Source organism: Salmo salar, unplaced genomic scaffold (assembly GCF_905237065.1).
Source record: "Salmo salar unplaced genomic scaffold, Ssal_v3.1, whole genome shotgun sequence".
Taxonomy (NCBI): domain Eukaryota; kingdom Metazoa; phylum Chordata; class Actinopteri; order Salmoniformes; family Salmonidae; genus Salmo; species Salmo salar.
In genome coordinates, this window is record NW_025548355.1 from 88,074 (window position 1) to 113,219 (window position 25,146).

General features: G+C 47.8%; 1 protein-coding gene and 1 long non-coding RNA gene across 3 annotated transcripts in view; both read left to right on the forward strand.

Annotated features, from left to right (window-relative positions):
* LOC106595353 (uncharacterized threonine-rich GPI-anchored glycoprotein PJ4664.02-like) overlaps positions 1–22,721 on the forward strand; it is a 69,947-nt gene extending 47,226 nt beyond the window's left edge. The window contains exons 8-16 of the mRNA XM_045712235.1: positions 18,195–18,253; positions 18,482–18,615; positions 18,727–19,049; positions 19,846–19,904; positions 20,133–20,266; positions 20,379–20,701; positions 21,531–21,589; positions 21,812–21,945; positions 22,226–22,721. Of these exons, the coding sequence (XP_045568191.1) occupies positions 18,195–18,253; positions 18,482–18,615; positions 18,727–19,049; positions 19,846–19,904; positions 20,133–20,266; positions 20,379–20,701; positions 21,531–21,589; positions 21,812–21,945; positions 22,226–22,329 (1,329 nt within the window). The 3' untranslated portion in view covers positions 22,330–22,721. The remainder of the gene's footprint in view (positions 1–18,194; positions 18,254–18,481; positions 18,616–18,726; positions 19,050–19,845; positions 19,905–20,132; positions 20,267–20,378; positions 20,702–21,530; positions 21,590–21,811; positions 21,946–22,225) is intronic.
* LOC123732915 (uncharacterized) lies at positions 582–6,592 on the forward strand. 2 transcript variants are annotated; one of them, XR_006763490.1, is made up of 3 exons: positions 582–722; positions 6,097–6,150; positions 6,504–6,592. It is a non-coding gene; the product is annotated as an uncharacterized lncRNA (long non-coding RNA). The 2 variants fall into 2 exon arrangements; XR_006763489.1 differs by lacking the exon at positions 582–722 and adding an exon at positions 2,586–2,701 and having other exon boundaries at positions 6,504–6,580.
* Positions 22,722–25,146: the final 2,425 nt, after the last annotated feature.

Sequence of the window (25,146 nt, forward strand, 5' to 3'; positions counted from 1 at the left end):
CCTGAGTACCAGGCCATTAGGACTGTGAGTTGGGTTGGTGAGTTGGGTACCAGGACATTAGGACCTGATGGTCGTTAGTGAGTTGGGTACCAGGACATTAGGACCTGATGGTCGTTAGTGAGTTGGGTAGCAGGACATTAGGACCTGATGGTCGTTAGTGAGTTGGGTACCAGGCCATTAGGACCTAATGGTCGTTAGTGAGTTGGGTACCAAGACATTAGGTTTTTACTAGCCACTGTGCTTCTACAGCTGCATTGCTTGCTGTGTGGGGTTTTAGGCTGGGTTTCTGTACAGCACTTTGTGACGTCAGCTGATGTAAGAAGGGCTTTATGAATAAATGTGATTGATCCCTCACTTTGTATTTGTTGTTTGTCTTCATCTGGGTTTGAACAAACATCATAACACTGAGGGTGGGGTTTTTGGTTAAGGTGGTCTAAGAGTCACTTTTTGATTTTTGTTAGTCGTTTTGCGGGTCTTGTAGGTGGAAACATTTTTTTGAAAGGCGTGATTGACGCTCATAGATGGCAGTGGAAAAACGAGTCCAGCAAGTTAGAAAAAAATTCCAAGTCTCATTTTCCGTCATCGTACAAAACCCCCTCTGCCCAGGAGTTGATCATCTTTAGTTCTCAGAAAGAGAGGTGAAGTTATTGGTGCGTACTTTCTCATCTGAGTAGTCTACAAACTGCAGGTTCTTGCTGAAACAACATCTCTGATATTCTCAGGTAAGAAGTAGCTTCAGTGAATTTGATTGTCATGATTGCTTGTTCAAATTGTATTTATATTTTTCTTCCTATTTCAAGACATTAGTAGTCCTAGACCTAACTATGCAATTGAAATCTCCATCTGTTATTAATGGGATGCTATAGGTATAAACCCATAGATGTAGGCTAACTGTTGCCATCTGTTATTAATGGGATGCTATAGGTATAAACCCATAGATGTAGGCTAACTGTTGCCATCTGTTATTAATGGGATGCTATAGGTATAAACCCATAAGTGTAGGTGATTGCTTGACGGGATATTTTTAAAGCGGTGCAGAATTATTGATGTAGCTTCACCAGGGCCAATCCGATTCACAATTTAGAGAGAGAGAGAAAGATGGAGAGAGAGAGAGAGAGAGAGATGGAGAGAGAGATGGAGATGAAAGTGAGGTGTGGACGGCACAGGAGGGGAGAAAGAAACAGGTTGGACTCACTTCCATTTAACATTGTTAAGATAATTACCACACTGAATCAATGACTTTAATAAGATAATTACCACACTGAATCAATGACTTTAAGATAATTACCACACTGAATCAATGACTTTAATAAGATAATTACCACACTGAATCAATGACTTTAAGATAATTACCACACTGAATCAATGACTTTAAGATCATTACCACACTGAATCAATGACTTTAATAAGATAATTACCACACTGAATCAATGACTTTAAGATAATTACCACACTGAATCAATGACTTTAAGATCATTAACACACTGAATCAATGACTTTAAGATAATTACCACACTGAATCAATGACTTTAAGATCATTACCACACTGAATCAATGACTTTAATAAGATAATTACCACACTGAATCAATGACTTTAAGATAATTACCACACTGAATCAATGACTTTAAGATCATTAACACACTGAATCAATGACTTTAATAAGATAATTACCACACTGAATCAATGACTTTAATAAGATCATTACCACACTGAATCAATTACTTTAAGATCATTACCACACTGAATCAATGACTATAAGATCATTACCACACTGAATCAATGACTATAAGATATCTACCACACTGAATCAATGACTATAAGATATCTACCACGCAGAATCAATGAGTTTTGAGGCTGGTTAGGATTTACACCTTTAAAGGCCTTCTCTACACCTTCAGAGGATGGGTCGTGCTTCACAAGCTGACAAGAACTGTTGGCTAGTCTGGTAATTACAAGGCTAGAAAGGGGGATAACTTTTGTTGAAGGTGAACTTGTGTGAACTTTTGCACTAGATAGGGCCACCGTTGTTTTGGGTCAAAGTAAACAACCTTTTGGGAATGTCCAGTCACGTCTTTGATAGTTTGATAATGATGTTAAAAATAAAAGATACATACTTGATTACTGGTAACCTTAGCAACACTTATTTTTTTCTGGGCTCCCAAAGTGCGCGGTGGTTTAGGGCACTGCGTCTCAGTGGTTGAGGCGTCACTACAGACACCCTGGTTCGAATCCTGGCTGGATCACAACCGGCCCGTGATTGGGAGACCCATTCGTCCGGGTTTGGCCGGTGTGATGAAAGAAGGGCTTTATCAATAAATGTGATTGATCCCTCACTTTGTTTTGTGTTGTTTGTTTTCAGCTGGGTTTGAACAAACATCATAACACTGAGGGTGGGGTTAAGGTCAGGGTTAAGGTAGTTTAAGAGTCACTTTTTGATTTTGGTTAGTCGTTTTGCAGGTCTTGTAGGTGGATACATTTTTTTGAAAGGCATGATTGACGCTCATGAATGGCAGTGGAAAACGAGTCCAGCAAGTTAGAAAAAAATTCCAAGTCTCATTTTCCGTCATCGTACAAAACCCCCCTCTGCCCAGGAGTTGATCATCTTTAGTTCTCAGAAAGAGAGGTGAAGTTATTGGTGCGTACTTTCTCATCCGAGTAGTCTACAGGTCCTAGCCGACACAACGTCTCTGATATTCTCAGGTAAGAAGCAGCTTCGGTGAATTTGATTGTCATGATTGCTTGTTCAAATTGTATTTATATTTTTCTTCCTATTTCAAGACATTAGTAGTCCTAGACCTAACTATGCAATTGAAATCTCCATCTGTTATTAATGGGATACTATAGGTATAAACCCATAGATGTAGGCTAACTGTTGCCATCTGTTATTAATGGGATGCTATAGGTATAAACCCATAGATGTAGACTAACTGTTGCCATCTGTTATTCATGGGATGCTATAGGTATAAACCCATAGATGTAGGCTAACTGTTGCCATCTGTTATTAATGGGACACAATAGGTATAAACCCATAGATGTAGGCTAACTGTTGCCATCTGTTATTAATGGGATGCTATAGGTATAAACCCATAGATGTAGGCTAACTGTTGCCATCTGTTATTAATGGGATACTATAGGTATAAACCCATAGATGTAGGCTAACTGTTGCCATCTGTTATTAATGGGATACTATAGGTATAAACCCATAGATGTAGGCTAACTGTTGCCATCTGTTATTAATGGGATGCTATAGGTATAAACCCATAGATGTAGACTAACTGTTGCCATCTGTTATTCATGGGATGCTATAGGTATAAACCCATAGATGTAGGCTAACTGTTGCCATCTGTTATTAATGGGACACAATAGGTATAAACCCATAGATGTAGGCTAACTGTTGCCATCTGTTATTAATGGGATGCTATAGGTATAAACCCATAGATGTAGGCTAACTGTTGCCATCTGTTATTAATGGGATACTATAGGTATAAACCCATAGATGTAGGCTAACTGTTGCCATCTGTTATTAATGGGATACTATAGGTATAAACCCATAGATGTAGGTTAACTGTTGCCATCTGTTATTAATGGGATGCTATAGGTATAAACCCATAAGTGTAGGTGATTGCTTGACGGGATATTTTTAAAGCGGTGCAGAATTGTTGATGTAGCTTCACCAGGACCAATCAGATTCACAATTTAGAGAGAGAGAAAGATGGAGAGAGAGAGAGAGAGATGGAGAGAGAGAGAGACAGTTGGAGAGAGAGAGAGAGAGAGAGAGAGAGAGAGAGAGAGAGAGAGAGAGAGAGAGAGAGAGAGAGAGAGAGAGAGAGAGAGAGAGAGAGAGAGAGAGAGAGAGAGATGGAGAGACAGTTGGAGAGAGAGAGAGACAGTTGGAGAGAGAGTGAGAGAGAGAGAGAGAGAGAGAGAGAGAGATGAAAGGGAGGTGTGGTCGGCCCAGGAGGGGAGAAAGAAACAGGTTGGACTCACTTCCACTTCACATTGTTAAGATAATTACCACACTGAATCAATGACTTTAAGATCATTACCACACTGAATCAATTACTATAAGATAATTACCACACTGAATCAATGACTTTAATAAGATAATTACCACACTGAATCAATGACTTTAATAAGATAATTACCACACTGAATCAATGACTTTAAGATCATTACCACACTGAATCAATGACTTTAAGATAACTACCACGCAGAATCAATGAGTTTTGAGGCTGGTTAGGATATACACCTTTGGGGGTTTTAGGCTGGGTTTCTTTATATGTACTTTGTGACGTCTGCTGATGTAAAAAGGGCTTTATAAATAAATGTGATTGATCCCTCACTTTGTTTTTTGTTGTTTGTTTTCAGCTGCGTTTGTACTAACATCATAACACTGAGGGTGGGTTTTTTTTGGTTAAGGTCAGGGTTAAGGTGGTCTAAGAGTCACTTTTTTGATTTTGGTAAGTCGTTTTGCGCGTCTTGTAGATGGGATACATTGTTTTGAAAGGCGTGATTGACGCTCATGAATGGCAGTTGGAAAACGAGTCCAGCAAGTTAGAAAAAAATTCCAAATCTCATTTCCGTCATCGTCTGGTAATTACAAGGCTAGAAAGGGGGATAACTTTTGTTGAAGGAATTGTGTGAACTTTTGCACTAGATAGGGCCACCGATGTTTTGGGTCAAAGTAAACAACCTTTTGGGAATGTCCAGTCCCGTCTTTGATAGTTTGATAATGTTGTTAAAAATAAAAGATACATACTTGATTACTGGTAACCTTAGCAACACTTTTTTAATTTATTCTGGGCTCCCGAGTGGCGCGGTGGTTTAGGCACTGCGTCTCAGTGGTTGAGGCGTCACTACAGACACCCTGGTTCGAATCCAGGCTGGATCACAACCGGCCCGTGAGTGGGAGTCCCACTCGTCCGAGTTTGGCTGGTGTCGGCCTTCATTGTAAATAATATTTTATTCATAACTGACTTGCCTAATTAAATAAAGGTTTCATTAAAATAAACTGTATATAGGGAATAGGGTGCCTAAGCAGTGCACTATAATGTATATAGGGAATAGGGTGCCTAAGTAGTGTACTATACTTGTAGAAGGTTAAATAAATGATCGTAATAATAATGATAATGATAATAATGAGATTAATAATAATTACAATAATAATAATAACGATAATAACAATGATGATATCAATAATGATAATAATGATGTAATAATAATAATGATGATGATAATAATAATAATAATGATATTAATAATGATGATAATAATAATAATATTAATAATAATGATAATAATGATAATAATGATGATAATAATAATGATGATAACAATAATGATAATGATGATAACAATAATGATAATAATGATGATGATAATAATAATGATAATGATAACAATCATGATCATCATTATTATTATTAATATTATTATGATAATGATATTGATAATAATGATAATAATAATGATAATAATAATGATAATGATAATAATAATAATGATAATAATGATAATAATGATAATAATAATGATGATAATAATTATAATGATAATAATAATGATGATGATGATAATAATGATAATGATAATAATAATGATAATTATAATAATAATGATTACGATAATGATCATGATCATCATCATTATTGTTAAAATTATTTTGATAATGATATTGATAATAATTAATAATAATAATTAATCATAATTATAATAATAATAATAATATTAATAATAATAATCACGATAATGATAATGATAATAAAAATGATAATAATCATGATAATAATGATAATAGAAATAATAATAATACTATTAATAATAATACAGTAATCTACAGTGAAAGCAAAGCAGAGGGCTGAAGACATTGGAAGCAGGCTGAAAAGACACCTACTGGTAAACACATAAGGGATACCGTTAATACAACTGGAAGTATTATGAGATTGCTTTTTTGAATATCAACGAACATCATATGATTTTGGAATATTGACTAGTCTCTAATTAATGTTGGTCAATGACATCATCCTTCAACAGCTGTTAATGGAAGATCCAATGGGGTTCATTTATGATTGATGTTGTGTGGTTCACCTCTACAGAGACATAAAAGGACATGGATATGAAGCCTCTGATGATTCTCCTCCTGCTAGCAGGTAATACACTGTGTGTGTGTGTGTGTGTGTGTGTGTGTGTGTGTGTGTGTGTGTGTGTGTGTGTGTGTGTGTGTGTGTGTGTGTGTGTGTGTGTGTGTGTGTGTGTTTGTGTGTGTGCGCGTGTCGTGTGTGTGTGTGTGTGTGTGCGCGTGTCTGTGTGTGTGTGTGTGTGTGAGTGTGTGTGTGTGTGTGTGTGTGTGTTTATGTTCCTTAGAGGTTAACCTTTCATTAGGTTAAACACGTTCTATATGTCTTGAGGGGATGCACAGCCTCATTCTACCACTACAGCCAGAAAAAAAGGGTTATGTCCTTATCAGCCTATAGATGTTAATTTCATACCCCTGTTGTTGCAGCAAACTTGCAAGGAATCACCACCACCACTCCTGCAGCAGCTGCTACCACCAACACCCCTGCAGCAGCTGTCACCACCACCACTCCTGCAGCAGCTGTCACCACCACCACTCCTGCAGCAGCTGTCACCACCACCACTCCTGCAGCAGCTGCTACCACCACCACCCCTGCAGCAGCTGTCACCACCACCACTCCTGCAGCAGCTGTCACCACCACCACTCCTGCAGCAGCTGTCACCACCACCACTCCTGCAGCAGCTGTCACCACCACCACTCCTGCAGCAGCTGCTACCACCACCACCCCTGCAGCAGCTGTCACCACCACCACTCTTGCAGCAGCTGTCACCACCACCACTCCTGCAGCAGTTGTCACCACCACCACTCCTGCAGCAGCTGTCACCACCACCACTCCTGCAGCAGCTGTCACCACCACCACTCCTGCAGCAGCTGTTACAACCACCACTTCTGCAGCAGCTGTCACCACCACCACCCCTGCAGCAGCAGTCACCACCACCACTCCTGCAGCTGCTGTCACCACCACCACTCCTGCAGCAGCTGTCACCACCACCATTCCTGCAGCAGCTGTCACCACCACCACTCCTGCAGCAGCTGTTACCACCACCACTCCTACAGCAGCCGTCACCACCACCACTCCTGCAGCAGCTGTCACCACCACCACTCCTGCAGCAGCTGTCACCACCACATCTCCTGCAGCAGCCGTCACCACCACCACTCCTGCAGCAACTATCACCACCACTACTCCTGCAGCAGCAGTCACCACCACCACTCCTGCAGCAGCTGTCACAACCACCACTCCTGCAGCAGCTGTCACAACCACCACTCCTGCAGCAGCTGTCACCACCACCACTCCTGCAGCAGCTGTTACCACCACAACTCCTGCAGCAGCTGTTATCACCACCATTCCTGCAGCAGCTGTCACCACCACCACTCCTGCAGCAGCTGTCACCACCACCACTCCTGCAGCAGCTGTTACCACCACAACTCCTCCAGCAGCTGTTACCACCACCACTCCTGCAGCAGCTGTCACAACCACCACTCCTGCAGCAGCTGTCACAACCACCACTCCTGCAGCAGCTATCACCACCACTACTCCTGCAGCAGCAGTCACCACCACCACTCCTGCAGCAGCTGTCACAACCACCACTCCTGCAGCAGCTGTCACAACCACCACTCCTGCAGCAGCTGTCACCACCACCACTCCTGCAGCAGCTGTTACCACCACAACTCCTGCAGCAGCTGTTATCACCACCATTCCTGCAGCAGCTGTCACCACCACCACTCCTGCAGCAGCTGTCACCACCACCACTCCTGCAGCAGCTGTTACCACCACAACTCCTACAGCAGCTGTTACCACCACCACTCCTGCAGCAGCTGTCACAACCACCACTCCTGCAGCAGCTGTCACAACCACCACTCCTGCAGCAGCTGTTACCACCACAACTCCTGCAGCAGCTGTTACCACCACCACTCCTGCAGCAGCTGTCACCACCACCACTCCTGCAGCAGCTGTCACCACCACCACTCCTGCAGCAGCTGTCACCACCATCACTCCTGCAGCAGCTGTTACCACCATCACTCCTGCAGCAGCTGTCACCACCACCACTCCTGCAGCAGCTGTCACCACCACCACTCCTGTAGCAGCTGTCACCACCTCCTCTCCTGCATCAGCTGTTACCACCACTCCTGCAGCAGCTGTCACCACCACCACTCCTGCAGCAGCTGTCACCACCACTACTTCTGCAGCAGCTGTCACCACCACCACTCCTGCAGCAGCTGTTACCACCACCACTCCTGTTGCAGCTGTTACCACCACAACTACTGCAGCAGCTGTCACCACCACCACTCCTGCAGCAGCTGTCACCACCACCACTCCTGCAGCAGCTGTCACCACAACTCCTGCAGCAGCTGTCACCACCACCACTCCTGCAGCAGCTGTCACCACCACTACTCCTGCAGCAGCCGTCTCCACCACCAATCCTGCAGCAGCTGTCACCACCACTACTCCTGCAGCAGCCGTCACCACCACCACTCCTGCAGCAGCTGTCACCACCACCACTCCTGCAGCAGCTGTCACCACCACCACTCCTGCAGCAGCTGTCACAACCACCACTCCTGCAGCAGCTGTCACAACCACCACTCCTGCAGCAGCTGTCACAACCACCACTCCTGCAGCAGCTGTCACCACCACCACTCCTGCAGCAGCTGTCACCACCACCATCCCTGCAGCAGCTGTTACCACCACAACTCCTGCAGCAGCTGTTACCACCACCACTCCTGCAGCAGCTGTCACCACCACCACTCCTGCAGCAGCTGTCACAACCACCACTCCTGCAGCAGCTGGCACAACCACCACTCCTGCAGCAGCTGTCACCACCACCACTCCTGCAGCAGCTGTTACCACCACAACTCCTGCAGCAGCTGTTACCACCACCACTCCTGCAGCAGCTGTCACCACCACCACTCCTGCAGCAGCTGTCACCACCACCACTCCTGCAGCAGCTGTTACCACAACCACTCCTGCAGCAGGTGTTACCACCACCATTCCTGCAGCAGCTGTCACCACCACCACTCCTGCAGCAGCTGTCACCACCACCACTCCTGTAGCAGCTGTCACCACCACCACTCCTGCAGCAGCTGTTACCACCACCACTCCTGCAGCAGCTGTCACCACCACCACTCCTGCAGCAGCTGTCACCACCACCACTCCTGCAGCAGCTGTTACCACCACATCTCCTGCAGCAGCTGTTACCACCATCACTCCTGCAGCAGCTGTCACCACCACTACTCCTGCAGCAGCTGTTACCACCACCACTCCTGCAGCAGCTGTCACCACCACCACTCCTGCAGCAGCTGTTACCACCACCACTCCTGCAGCAGCTGTCACCACCACACCTGCAGCAGCTGTCACCACCACTACTCCTGCAGCAGCTGTCACCACCACTACTCCTGCAGCAGCTGTCACCACCACCACTCCTGCAGCAGCTGTCACCACCACCACTCCTGCAGCAGCTGTCACCACCACTACTCCTGCAGCAGCTGTCACCACCACTACTCCTGCAGCAGCTGTCACCACCACCACTCCTGCAGCAGCTGTCACCACCACTACTCCTGCAGCAGCTGTCACCACCACCACTCCTGCAGCAACTGTCACCACCACCACTCCTGCAGCAGCTGTCACCACCACCACTCCTGCAGCAGCTGTTACCACCACCACTCCTGCAGCAGCTGTTATCACCACCACTCCTGCAGCAGCTGTCACCACCACCACTCCTGCAGCAGCTGTCACCACCACCACTCCTGCAGCAGCTGTTACCACCACAACTCCTGCAGCAGCTGTTACCACCACCACTCCTGCAGCAGCTGTCACAACCACCACTCCTGCAGCAGCTGTCACAACCACCACTCCTGCAGCAGCTGTCAACACCACCACTCCTGCAGCAGCTGTTACCACCACAACTCCTGCAGCAGCTGTTACCACCACCACTCCTGCAGCAGCTGTCACCACCACCACTCCTGCAGCAGCTGTCACCACCACCACTCCTGCAGCAGCTGTTACCACCACCACTCCTGCAGCAGCTGTCACCACCACCACTCCTGCAGCAGCTGTTACCACCACCATTCCTGTTGCAGCTATTACCACCACAACTCCTGCAGCAGCTGTCACCACCACCACTCATGCAGCAGCTGTTACCACCACCACTCCTGCAGCAGCTGTTACCACCACCACTCCTGCTGCAGCTGTCACCACCACCACTCCTTCAGCAGCTGTCACCACCACCAATCCTGCAGCAGCTGTCACCACAACTCCTGCAGCAGCTGTCACCACCACCACTCCTGCAGCAGCTGTCACCACCACTACTCCTGCAGCAGCTGTTACCACCACCACTCCTGCAGCAGCTGTCACCACCACCAGTCCTGCAGCAGCTGTTACCACCACCAGTCCTGCAGCAGCTGTTACCACCACCACTCCTGCAGCAGCTGTTACCACCACCACTCCTGCAGCAGCTGTCACCACCACCACTCCTGCAGCAGCTGTCACCACAACTCCTGCAGCAGCTGTCATCACCACCACTCCTGCAGCAGCTGTCACCACCACTACTCCTGCAGCAGCTGTTACCACCACCACTCCTGCAGCAGCTGTTACCACCACCACTCCTGTAGCAGCTCTCACCACCACCACTCCTGCAGCAGCTGTTTCCACCACCACTCCTGCAGCAGCTGTTACCACCACCACTCCTGCAGAAGCTGTTACCACCACCACTCCTGCAGCAGCTGTTACCACCACCACTCCTGCAGCAGCTGTTACCACCATCACTCCTGCAGCAGCTGTCACCACCACTACTCCTGCAGCAGCTGTTACCACCACTACTCCTGCAGCAGCTGTTACCACCACCACTCCTGCAGCAGCTGTCACCACCGCACCTGCAGCAGCTGTCACCACCACACCTGCAGCAGCTGTCACCACCACTACTCCTGCAGCAGCTGTCACCACCACCACTCCTGCAGCAGCTGTCACCACCACCTCTCCTGCAGCAGCTGTCACCACCACTACTCCTGCAGCAGCGGTCACCACCACTACTCCTGCAGCAGCTGTTACCACCACCACTCCTGCAGCAGCTGTTACCACCACCACTCCTGTAGCAGCTCTCACCACCACCACTCCTGCAGCAGCTGTTTCCACCACCACTCCTGCAGCAGCTGTTACCACCACCACTCCTGCAGAAGCTGTTACCACCACCACTCCTGCAGCAGCTGTTACCACCACCACTCCTGCAGCAGCTGTTACCACCATCACTCCTGCAGCAGCTGTCACCACCACTACTCCTGCAGCAGCTGTTACCACCACTACTCTTGCAGCAGCTGTTACCACCACCACTCCTGCAGCAGCTGTCACCACCGCACCTGCAGCAGCTGTCACCACCACACCTGCAGCAGCTGTCACCACCACTACTCGTGCAGCAGCTGTCACCACCACCACTCCTGCAGCAGCTGTCACCACCACCTCTCCTGCAGCAGCTGTCACCACCACTACTCCTGCAGCAGCGGTCACCACCACTACTCCTGCAGCAGCTGTCACCACCACCACTCCTGCAGCAGCTGTCACCACCACTACTCCTGCAGCAGCTGTCACCACCACCACTCCTGCAGCAGCTGTCACCACCACCACTCCTGCAGCAGCAGTTACCACCACCACTCCTGCAGCAGCTGTTACCACCACCACTCCTGCAGCAGCTGTTACCACCACCACTCCTGCTGCAGCTGTCACCACCACAACACCTGCAGCAGCTGTCACCACAACTCCTGCAGCAGCTGTCACCACCACCACTCCTGCAGCAGCTGTCACCACCACTACTCCTGCAGCAGCTGTTACCACCACCACTCCTGCAGCAGCTGTTACCACCACCACTCCTGTAGCAGCTGTCACCACCACCACTCCTGCAGCAGCTGTTTCCACCACCACTCCTGCAGCAGCTGTTACCACCACCACTCCTGCAGCAGCTGTTACCACCAAAACTCCTGCAGCAGCTGTCACCACCACTACTCCTGCAGCAGCTGTCACCACCACCACTCCTGCAGCAGCTGTCACCACCACTACTCCTGCAGCAGCTGTCACCACCACCACTCCTGCAGCAGCTGTCACCATCACCACTCCTGCAGCAGCAGTTACCACCACCACTCCTGCAGCAGCTGTTACCACCACCACTCCTGCAGCAGCTGTTACCACCACTACTCCTGCAGCAGCTGTCACCACCACCACTCCTGCAGCAGCTGTCACCACCACTACTCCTGCAGCAGCTGTTACCACCACCACTCCTGCTGCAGCTGTCACCACCACAACTCCTGCTGCAGCTGTCACCACAACTCCTGCAGCAGCTGTCACCACCACCACTCCTACAGCAGCTGTCACCAACACTACTCCTGCAGCAGCTGTCACCACCACTACTCCTGCAGCAGCTGTTACCACCACCACTCCTGCAGCAGCTGTTACCACCACCACTCCTGCAGCAGCTGTCACCACCACCACTCCTGCAGCAGCTGTCACCACCACTACTCCTGCAGCAGCTGTCACCACCACCACTCCTGCAGCAGCTGTCACCACCACTACTCCTGCAGCAGCTGTCACCACCACCACTCCTGCAGCAGCTGTCACCACCACCACTCCTGCAGCAGCAGTTACCACCACCACTCCTGCAGCAGCTGTTACCACCACCACTCCTGCAGCAGCTGTTACCACCACCACTCCTGTAGCAGCTGTCACCACCACCACTCCTGCAGCAGCTGTTTCCACCACCACTCCTGCAGCAGCTGTTACCACCACCACTCCTGCAGCAGCTGTTACCACCACCACTCCTGCTGCAGCTGTCACCACCACAACTCCTGCAGCAGCTGTCACCACAACTCCTGCAGCAGCTGTCACCACCACCACTCCTGCAGCAGCTGTCACCACCACTACTCCTGCAGCAGCTGTTACCACCATCACTCCTGCAGCAGCTGTTACCACCACCACTCCTGTAGCAGCTGTCACCACCACCACTCCTGCAGCAGCTGTTTCCACCACCACTCCTGCAGCAGCTGTTACCACCACCACTCCTGCAGCAGCTGTCACCACCACCACCACTCCTGCAGCAGCTGTCACCACCACCACTCCTGCAGCAGCTGTCACCACCACTACTCCTGCAGCAGCTGTCACCACCACCACTCCTGCAGCAGCTGTCACCACCACCACTCCTGCAGCAGCTGTTACCACCATCACTCCTGCAGCAGCTGTCACCACCACCACTCCTGCAGCAGCTGTCACAACCACTACTCCTGCAGCAGCTGTCACAACCACCACTCCTGCAGCAGCTGTTACCACCACCACCACCACTCCTGCTGTCGCATCAACTGACCCTCCATCTTCTAGTGAAGGAACCCTGGGTCTTCGGTTCAGTCTCGACCAGCCATTCAACTCAAATCTTTCCAACCCGTCCTCTTCAGAGTTCAAGACTCTGGCTTTCAAAGTGCAATCTGACGTAAGTATCAGTGCATTTTCATGCCAGCGTAGGTAGGAAATTATTTCTGGTAGCTCAGATTGATCTGGAAATTCTCAGACTGAAACTTAATTGGGAGGAAGGCTGTTTGACACACGTTTTATTTTTGTATGACAAACCGTTTTTGGGGGGAAATCGTAGGGCAGCGCTCTAAGGCACTGCATCTCAGTGCTAGAGGCGTCACTACAGACCCTGGTTCGATTCCAGGCTGTATCACAGTGGTCTAAGGCACTGCATCTCAGTGCTAGAGGCGTCACTACAGACGCTGGTTCGATTCCAGGCTGTATCACAACCGGCACTGATTGGGAGTCCCATAGGGCGGTGCACAATTGTCCCAGTGTCGTCCTGGTTAGGGTTTGGTTGGGGGGTAGGCCATCAATGTAAATAAGAATTTGTTCTTAACTGACTTACCTAGTTAAATAAAGGTTCAATACATAAATGTAAGTGTCCCTTTTAGACTTGTACAATCCTCCTGTAAACCCCTTATCATCAGTGAGCCTGTACATGCCTCCTGTAAACCCCTATCATCAGTGAGCCTGTACATGCCATGTCGTAAAAAGGGTACTATTGAGAGGTCTATTTACTATGAAAGAATTAAACCAAAGCTTCTGTTAATGCCGTCAAGGGCCCTGTTTTCATTGAACCTTTGATCATCCTATCTTTCAACGCAGGTGAACAAGGCTTATGCTGGGACCCCAGGCTTCAATCGTTCTATTGTCAACTCATTCAGGTAAGTGTATGAATTCTCATTACTGATTGACTAGGTTTCTGTTCTACCTTATGTTATTTGTACTACTACACTGATATTGATTACTGCATTGTTGGGTTTAAAGCTTGCTAGAAAAGGCATTTCACTGCACTTGGGCACATGACATTAAAACTTTGACGATTCTGGTGATGATGATTTCTGAGGGTTGTCCATTTCATCTCCTTCTCCTGAGTAGCAGTGGATCTGTAGTTACTGACATGACCCTCGTGTACGACAAGCAGTCTTCGGTTCCCAGCTCAAGCAGCGCACAGACAATTCTCACCAACAGTTCCACCTCCCTGAACATTCTACCAGGCAGCATCAGTGTTGGTAAGTATTCATCTCCAGAGGCGGACTGGCCATCTGGCATTTTGGGCAAATGACCAGATGGGCTGGTCCATTTTCAGTCCAGTGGCCCTGTCTAACGTGTTTTTTTTGCAGCTGTTGCCTCAACCACTCCTGCAGCAGCTGTTACCACCACCACTCCTGCAGCAGCTGTCACCACCACCACTCCTGCAGCAGCTGTCACCATCACCACTCCTGCAGCAGCTGTTACCACCACCACTCCTGCAGCAGCTGTCACCACCACCACTCCTGCAGCAGCTGCTATCACCACCACTCCTGCAGCAGCTGTTACCACCACCACTCCTGCAGCAGCTGTTACCACCACCACTCCTGCAGCAGCTGTCACCACCACCACTCCTGCAGCAGCTGCTATCACCACCACTCCTGCAGCAGCTGTCACCACCACCACTGCTGCAGCAGCTGTCACCACCACCGCTCCTGCAGCAGCTGTCACCACCACCGCTCCTGCAGCAGCTGTCACCACCACCACTCCTGCAGCAGCTGTCACTACCACCACTCCTGCAGCAGCTGTCACCACCAACGCTCCAGCAGCAGCTGTCACCACCACTGCTCCTGCAGCAGCTGTCACCACCACCGCTCCTGCAGCAGCTGTCACTACCACCACTCCTGCAGCAGCTGTTACCACCACCACTCCTGCAGCAGCAGTCACCACCACCACTACTGCAGCAGCTGTCACCACCACCACTCCTGCAGCAGCTGTTTCCACCACCACTCCTGTAGCAGCTGTCACCACCACCATTCCTGCAGCAGCTGTTACCACCACCACTCCTGTTGCAGCTGTTACCACCACCACTCCTGCAGCAGCTGTCACCACCACCACTCCTGCAGCAGCTGGTACCACCACAACTCCTGTTGCAGCTGTTACCACCACCACTCCTGCAGCAGCTGTTACCACCACACCTCCTGCAGCAGCTGTCACCACCACCACTCCTGCAGCAGCTGTTACCACCACCATTCCTGCAGCAGCTGTTACCACCACCACTCCTGCTGCAGCTGTCACCACCACCACTCCTGCAGCAGCTGTCACCACCACTACTCCTGCAGCAGCTGTCACCACCACCACTCCTGCAGCAGCTGTCACCACCACTACTCCTGCAGCAGCTGTTACCACCACCACTCCTGCAGCAGCTGTTACCACCACCACTCCTGTAGCAACTGTCACCACCACCACTCCTGCAGCAGCTGTTACCACCACCACTCCTGTTGCAGCTGTTACCACCACAACTCCTGCAGCAGCTGTCACCACCACCACTCCTACAGCAGCTGTTACCACCACCACTCCTGCAGCAGCTGTTACCACCACCACTCCTGCTGCAGCTGTCACCACCACCACTCCTGCAGCAGCTGTCACCACAACTCCTGCAGCAGCTGTCACCACCACCACTCCTGCAGCAGCTGGTACCACCACCACTCCTGTTGCAGCTGTTACCACCACCACTCCTGCAGCAGCTGTTACCACCACAACTCCTGCAGCAGCTGTCACCACCACCATTCCTGCAGCAGCTGTTACCACAACCACTCCTGCAGCAGCTGTTACCACCACCACTCCTGCTGCAGCTGTCACCACCACCACTCCTGCAGCAGCTGTCACCACCACTCCTGCAGCAGCTGTCACCACCACCACTCCTGCAGCAGCTGTCACCACCACTACTCTCGCAGCAGCTGTTACCACCACCACTCCTGCAGCAGCTGTCACCACCACCACTCCTGCAGCAGCTGTTTCCACCACCACTCCTGCAGCAGCTGTTACCACCACCACTCCTGCAGCAGCTGTTACCACCACCACTCCTGCAGCAGCTGTTACCACCACCACTCCTGCAGCAGCTGTTACCACCATCACTCCTGCAGCAGCTGTCACCACCACCACTCCTGCAGCAGCTGTTACCACCACAACTCCTGCAGCAGCTGTCACCACCACACCTGCAGCAGCTGTCACCACCACTACTCCTGCAGCAGCTGTCACCACCACTACTCCTGCAGCAGCTGTCACCACCACCACTCCTGCAGCAGCTGTCACCACCACTACTCCTGCAGCAGCTGTCACCACCACTACTCCTGCAGCAGCTGTCACCACCACCATTCCTGCAGCAGCTGTCACCACCACTACTCCTGCAGCAGCTGTCACCACCACCACTCCTGCAGCAGCTGTCACCACCACTACTCCTGCAGCAGCTGTCACCACCACTACTCCTGCAGCAGCTGTCACCACCACCACTCCTGCAGCAGCTGTCACCACCACCACTCCTGCAGCAGCTGTCACCACCACTACTCCTGCAGCAGCTGTCACCACCACTACTCCTGCAGCAGCTGTCACCACCACTACTCCTGCAGCAGCTGTTACCACCACCACTCCTGCAGCAGCTGTCACAACCACCACTCCTGGAGCAGCTGTCACCACCACCACTCCTGCAGCAGCTGTCACAACCACCACTCCTGCAGCAGCTGTCACCACCACCACTCCTGCAGCAGCTGTCACCACCACCACTCCTGCAGCAGCTGTCACAACCACCACTACTGCAGCAGCTGTCACAACCACCACTCCTGCAGCAGCTGTCACAACCACCACTCCTGCAGCAGCTGTCACAACCAAGACTCCTCCATCAGCTGTCCCCACCACCACCTCCACTCCTGTTGTTGCATCAACTGACCCTCCATCTTCTAGTGAAGGAATCCTGAGTCTTCGGTTCAGTCTCCACCAGCCATTCAACTCAAATCTTTCCAACCGGTCATCTTCAGAGTTCAAGACTCTGTCTGCCAACGTGGTCACTAATGTAAGTATCAGGGTAATTCCATGCCAGCGTAGGTGGAAAACATTTTTGGTAGCTCAGATTGTTCTGGCAATTCTCACACAGAAACCTCCTTGGGAGGAAGGCTGTTTGACACTTGTTTTACTTTTTACGACAATCCATTTTTGGGACAATCATAGGGCAGCGGTCTAAGGCACTGCATCTCAGTGCTAGAGGCGTCACTACAGACCCTGGTTCGATTCCGGGCTGTATCACAGCGGTCTAAGGCACTGCATCTCAGTGCTAGAGGCGCCACTACAGACCCTGGTTCGATTCCAGTCTACATCACAGTGGTCTAAGGCACTGCATCTCAATGCTAGAGGAGTCACTACAGACCCTGGTTCGATTCCAGGCTGTATCGTAACCGGCCCTGATTGGGAGTCCCATAGGGCGGTGCACAATTGGCCCAGCGTCGTCCTGGTTAGGGTTTGGTTGGGGGGGTAGGCCATCAATGTAAATAAGAGTTTGTTCTTAAAACTGACTTGCCTAGTTAAATAAAGGTTACATTCATAAATGTAAGTGTCCCTTTTAGACTTGTACAATCCTCCTGTAAAACCCTATCATCAGTGAGCCTGTACAAGCCTCCTGTAAACCCCTATCATCAGTGAGCCGTACATGCCAAGTCAAAAAGGATACTATTGAGAGGTCTATTTACTATGAAAGAATTAAACCAAAGCTTCTGTTAATGCCGTCAAGGGCCCTGTTTTCATTGAACCTTTGATCATCCTATCTTTCAACGCAGGTGAACAAGGTTTATGCTGGGACCCCAGGCTTCAATCGTTCTATTGTCAACTCATTCAGGTAAGTGTATGAATTCTCATTACTGATTGACTAGGTTTCTGTTCTACCTTGTGTTATTTGTACTACTACATTGATATTGATTACTGCATTGTTGGGTTTAATGCTTGCAAGAAAAGCCATTTCACTGCACTTGGGCACATGACATTAAAACTTGAAAACTTTGACGATTCTGGTGATGATGATGATGATTTCTGAGGGTTGTCCATTTTCTCTCCTTCTCCTGAGTAGGAATGGATCTGTAGTTACCGACATGACCCTCGTGTTCGACAAGCAGTCTTCGGTTCCCAGCTCAAGCAGCGCACAGACAATTCTCACCAACAGTTCCACCTCCCTGAACATTCTACCAGGCAGCATCAGGGTTGGTAAGTATTCATCTCCAGGGCGGACTGGCCATCTGGCATTTTGGGCAAATGACCAGATGGGCTGGTCCATTTTCATTCCAGTGGCCCTGTTTAATGTGTTTTTTTTTGCAGATGTTGCCACAACCACTCCTGCAGCAGCTGTTACCACCACCACTCCTGCAGCAGCTGTTACCACCACCACTCCTGCAGCAGCTGTCACCACCACCACTCCTGCAGCAGCTGTCACAACCACCACTCCTGCAGCAGCTGTCACAACCACCACTCCTGCAGCAGCTGTTACCACCACCACTCCTGCTGTCGCATCAACTGACCCTCCATCTTCTAGTGAAGGAATCCTGAGTCTTCGGTTCAGTCTCAACCAGACGTTCAACTCAAATCTTTCCAACCGGTCATCTTCAGAGTTCAAGACTCTGTCTGCCAACGTGGTCACTAATGTAAGTATCAGGGCAATTCCACGCCAGCGTAGGTGGAAAACATTTTTGGTAGCTCAGATTGTTCTGGCAATTCTCACACAGAAACCTCCTTGGGAGGAAGGCTGTTTGACACTTGTTTTACTTTTTACGACAATCCATTTTTGGGACAATCATAGGGCAGCGGTCTAAGGCACTGCATCTCAGTGCTAGAGGCATCACTACAGACCCTGGTTCCATTCCGGGCTGTATCACAGCGGTCTAAGGCACTGCATCTCAGTGCTAGAGGCGCCACTACAGACCCTGGTTCGATTCCAGTCTATATCACAGCGGTCTAAGGCACTGCATCTCAGTGCTAGAGGCGTCACTACAGACGCTGGTTCGATTCCAGGCTGTATCGTAACCGGCCCTGATTGGGAGTCCCATAGGGCGGTGCACAATTGGCCCAGCGTCGTCCTGGTTAGGGTTTGGTTGGGGGGGTAGGCCATCAATGTAAATAAGAGTTTGTTCTTAAAACTGACTTGCCTAGTTAAATAAAGGTTACATTCATAAATGTAAGTGTCCCTTTTAGACTTGTACAATCCTCCTGTAAAACCCTATCATCAGTGAGCCTGTACAAGCCTCCTGTAAACCCCCTATCATCAGTGAGCCGTACATGCCTCCTGTAAACCCCCTATCATCAGTGAGCCGTACATGCCAAGTCAAAAAGGATACTATTGAGAGGTCTATTTACTATGAAAGAATTAAACCAAAGCTTCTGTTAATGCCGTCAAGGGCCCTGTTTTCATTGAACCTTTGATCATCCTATCTTTCAACGCAGGTGAACAAGGTTTATGCTGGGACGCCAGGATTCAATCGTTCTATTGTCAACTCATTCAGGTAAGTGTATGAATTCTCATTACTGATTGACTAGGTTTCTGTTCTACCTTGTGTTATTTGTACTACTACATTGATATTGATTACTGCATTGTTGGGTTTAATGCTTGCAAGAAAAGCCATTTCACTGCACTTGGGCACATGACATTAAAACTTGAAAACTTTGACGATTCTGGTGATGATGATGATGATTTCTGAGGGTTGTCCATTTTCTCTCCTTCTCCTGAGTAGGAATGGATCTGTAGTTACCGACATGACCCTCGTGTTCGACAAGCAGTCTTCGGTTCCCAGCTCAAGCAGCGCACAGACAATTCTCACCAACAGTTCCACCTCCCTGAACATTCTACCAGGCAGCATCAGGGTTGGTAAGTATTCATCTCCAGGGGCGGACTGGCCATCTGGCATTTTGGGCAAATGACCAGATGGGCTGGTCCATTTTCATTCCAGTGGCCCTGTTTAATGTGTTTTTTTTTGCAGATGTTGCCACAACCACTCCTGCAGCAGCTGTTACCACCACCACTCCTGCAGCAGCTGTTACCACCACCACTCCTGCAGCAGCTGTCACCACCACCACTCCTGCAGCAGCTGTCACAACCACCACTCCTGCAGCAGCTGTCACAACCACCACTCCTGCAGCAGCTGTTACCACCACCACTCCTGCTGTCGCATCAACTGACCCTCCATCTTCTAGTGAAGGAATCCTGAGTCTTCGGTTCAGTCTCAACCAGACGTTCAACTCAGATCTTTCCAACCCGTCCTCTTCAGCATTCAAGACTCTGTCTACCAACGTGGTCACTAACGTAAGTATCAGGGCAATTCCACGCCAGCGTTGGTGGAAAACATTTCTGGTAGCTCAGATTGTTCTGGCAATTCTCACACAGAAACTTCATTGGGAGGAAGGCTGTTTGACACTTGTTTTACTTTTTACGACAATCCATTTTTGGGACAATCATAGGGCAGCGGTCTAAGGCACTGCATCTCAGTGCTAGAGGCGTCACTACAGACCCTGGTTCGATTCCGGGCTGTATCACAGCGGTCTAAGGCACTGCATCTCAGTGCTAGAGGCGCCACTACAGACCCTGGTTCGATTCCAGTCTATATCACAGCGGTCTAAGGCACTGCATCTCAGTGCTAGAGGCGTCACTACAGACGCTGGTTCGATTCCAGGCTGTATCGTAACCGGCCCTGATTGGGAGTCCCATAGGGCGGTGCACAATTGGCCCAGCGTCGTCCTGGTTAGGGTTTGGTTGGGGGGGTAGGCCGTCAATGTAAATAAGAGTTTGTTCTTAACTGACTTGCCTAGTTAAATAAAGGTTACATACATAAATGTAAGTGTCCCTTTTAGACTTGTACAATCCTCCTGTAAACCCCTATCATCAGTGAGCCTGTACATGCCTCCTGTAAACCCCTATCATCAGTGAGCCGTACATGCCTCCTGTAAACCCCTATCATCAGTGAGCCGTATATGCCTCCTGTAAAACCCTATCATCAGTGAGCCGTACATGCCAAGTCAAAAAGGATACTATTGAGAGGTCTATTTACTATGAAAGAATTAAACCAAAGCTTCTGTTAATGCCGTCAAGGGCCCTGTTTTCATTGAACCTTTGATCATCCTATCTTTCAACGCAGGTGAACACGGTTTTTGCTGGGACGGCAGGCTTCCGTCGTTCCATTGTCAACTCATTCAGGTAAGTGTATGAATTCTCATTACTGATTGACTAGGTTTCTGTTCTACCTTGTGTTATTTGTACTACTACATTGATATTGATTACTGCATTGTTGGGTTTAATGCTTGCAAGAAAAGGCATTTCACTGCACTTGGTCACATGACATTAAAACTTGAAAACTTTGACGATTCTGGTGATGATGATTTCTGAGGGTTGTCCATTTTCTCTCCTTCTCCTGAGTAGGAGTGGATCTGTAGTTACCGACATGACCCTCGTGTTCGACAAGCAGTCTTCGGTTCCCAGCTCAAGCAGCGCACAGACAATTCTCACCAACAGTTCCACCTCCCTGAACATTCTACCAGGCAGTATCAGTGTTGGTAAGTATTCATCTCCAGGGGCGGACTGGCCATCTGGCATTTTGGGCAAATGATCATGTTTTTTTCGGGGGGAAAATTATAATTATCTGGCTAATAATTTGGGGGAAAATGAGCCAATATGTTAAAAATGCCAGGGCCAATTTCTGGTCCCAGTCCGCCCCTGTTTCACTGTCACCATACACATCTATAAGAGCAAAGTCAACATTTGAACAGAAACATGAAAAGACAATCCACTTTTGTAATTAACTGAACAATTTCTCTGTTTTTCCTACTTTTTCAGGGTCATCAACCACATCAGGAAGTGCTCCCCAACCCACTGCCTTCTCTCTGGCTGCCTTGCCTCTCAGTTTGGCTCTGTTAATGGTACAGCTGCTGTCTAGCTAATAGCCTGGGGCATAGCTGCTGTGGCTCTGATAGCTGCTAGGCTAGCTAATAGCCTGGGGCATAGCTGCTGTGGCTCTGCTAGCTGCTGGCTAACCAATAGCCTGGGACATAGCTGCTCTGGCATTGGTTTAACCAATCAACGGTTTCCCAGCTCTCATAGATACAGCCTTAAAGCTAGAATCCTTAGTTGCTACACCCATTTTTTGACTTATAAATTAATTATATCTACCCATTGATTCTAGAAGAATATAACATATGAATGCCTCATGAGTTTAGCTCAACTGTCGTACCCCATCAGAACCCAAAATATAAGCTTGTTTTACTCCAATGTTTCTAAACAATGCAAACAAACACTGTATAGCTTTAAAACATTATTAAAACTATAATTCTGATATCATGGATGGTCAGTCCTGGCAACCATAGCTCCTCTATGAATTTGAGAGTGGTCACATTTGTATTACCAAAAACAGAGAGCAGGTGTGAATTTGTTATTGTTTCAGTTAAGGATTCTAGCTTTAATATGAATTACCTGCTTAAGCATGAGAGTACACAACACATTTTAACCGTGTTAGTTGGCAAAATTATATATGTATTTTAGGTACATTCCCCTACATACAAACAAAAACAAAACTAAATGTACTTTTTGATGTCATGTATGATATTTGTGAAATACTTTAAGAATTCTCATAGTTTTTGTTCATTAATATTTATATTTATAGTATTATTAATAAAGGGATATTATTATTATTATTATTATTATTACTACTATTATTTTAAGTTACTATTATTATAATTATTATTATTATTACTATTATTTCAAGTTACTATTATTTAACACTTATAGGCTCTCACAGACATCAATTCATGATGTATTCACACTTGCACACTATTTATCAGTCAAATTTTTATACTGAAAATAACTAAAAGAAACAACAACTTTCCTATTGTACAATTTTTAATTTTTAAATTTTTAAATGTTTTATTTGATCATAGTTCCCTCTTTAATTATTAACTATATTTAAATTTAAATTTACCAGGACCGGGATGATATTTACTTTGAGTTATTTTGGGCATATCACCAAAAATGTGGACCACTACAATGTTTTAAAACTGTTGAAGAGCCTCGCCTGGTTTGTACTTGTCTTGTTATTATTAAATCTAATATATTACGTAACACTCAAGAATGTAGATATGACATTTCTTTCATTAGCGCTGGAATATAATGACATGTCAAAATCATTCTAGGGGTAAATCTCAATATTTTGGTCTAATATCTTTCTAGGGCTACATCTCAATAGTGTGGTCTAATATCCTTCTAGGGGTACATCTCAATAGTCTAGTTTTGTTTCCTCATTGCGGTGCATCTCAATAGTCGAACTAGACTGCCAAATTAAAATGCTCACTAGCAGTTCCACCTGACCCAAATCTAGTGGCAGCATTAGTAAGACAGACAACGTACTATTGAGAATCCCCTACACAACACTAGATACTATTGAGACTCACCCCTACACAACACTAGATACTATTGACACTCACCCCTAGACTACACTAGAGACTATTGACACTCACCCCTGGACTACACCAGATACTATTGACACTCACCCCTAGACTACACTAGATACTATTGACACTCACCCCTAGACTACACTAGATACGAGTGAGACTCACATATAGACTACACTAGACTATTGAGACTGATAAGAGAATTATCTAATGAAGGTAAATGAATCAATAATCCATTATGAATTAGTAGTTATGTAGCAAAGATACTAAACTGTAAGTCATTGTACTGAACGTTAGTCCCATCAAGTTTAGAAATGGGTGTGTGAGATACCGGGAGTAGCCTTCAAGGTTCTCCTAATCTATGGGGAAAGGAACAGACAGTGCTGGAACAGTGGTGGGAGGTCAAGGAAGAGATACTGTTCACCAACTGTCTGTGCGTATGTGTGTGCATAGGCTTTCTACTGTTGGTGTGGAGGTGTGTACGTAAGCGGAGAGAGAAGATAAAATGAACATCTTTGGGCATGTTGGGTAGAACGTTCTCCGAATAAACTGCACAGACTTTTGCAGAAAGCTGAGTCCTTGCCTAATAATTAACCTAGTGTCTTACAAACCCTGGGGATTAGTCAAGGCTTATTGATTGTTAATTATTCATTAGGATAGAACATTTCTTTGACAATTGGTCCTACGAGCTCGGATCTCAATATCTGCCTCTGTCGGTCCGGGAAGACACCGAAACCGTGCACGGGCGGATGAAATATCCGTAGATCAAAGACCTGGCCCCTTGCTGAGGGTTCTTTACAGGCCGGTGGCAAACTGGTATGCGACAGAGGCGGTGACGAGATTTTACCAACATTGAAACCTCAGCTGCAAATAACAAGGTCAGTGCGCTTTATTCAGTTTTTTGGGGATAGCACCTGTATGATTACATTAAATGATGAATGAGTGATCATTAAATGATGAAAAGCAATTGATGTGAAAGTGAAAGGCAAAAGCGATTGATGTGGAAGTGAAAGGCGGGAGCGATTAGAGGATTTTAATGTACTTTGGGTGTTAGACGCTGGAAATATCCGGACGGAGTTTATAACTGGTGACCTGTCTTTATAAGTTTGGGTAGAGAAAAATGTTTTAAAAGCAACCAAGTATTCTATATTTCCTAGAGGAAATTACCAGTAGGTAAGAGATGCACATAGAAGTAAATTGAATCAGAGTTTTGAAAAGCACACACATAGAATAAAAAAATATATAATTATTTGCGTTTGAGATAGATATATTGATCAGTCAAAAGTTGCAAGAAACGACAAGAAAATAAGTATA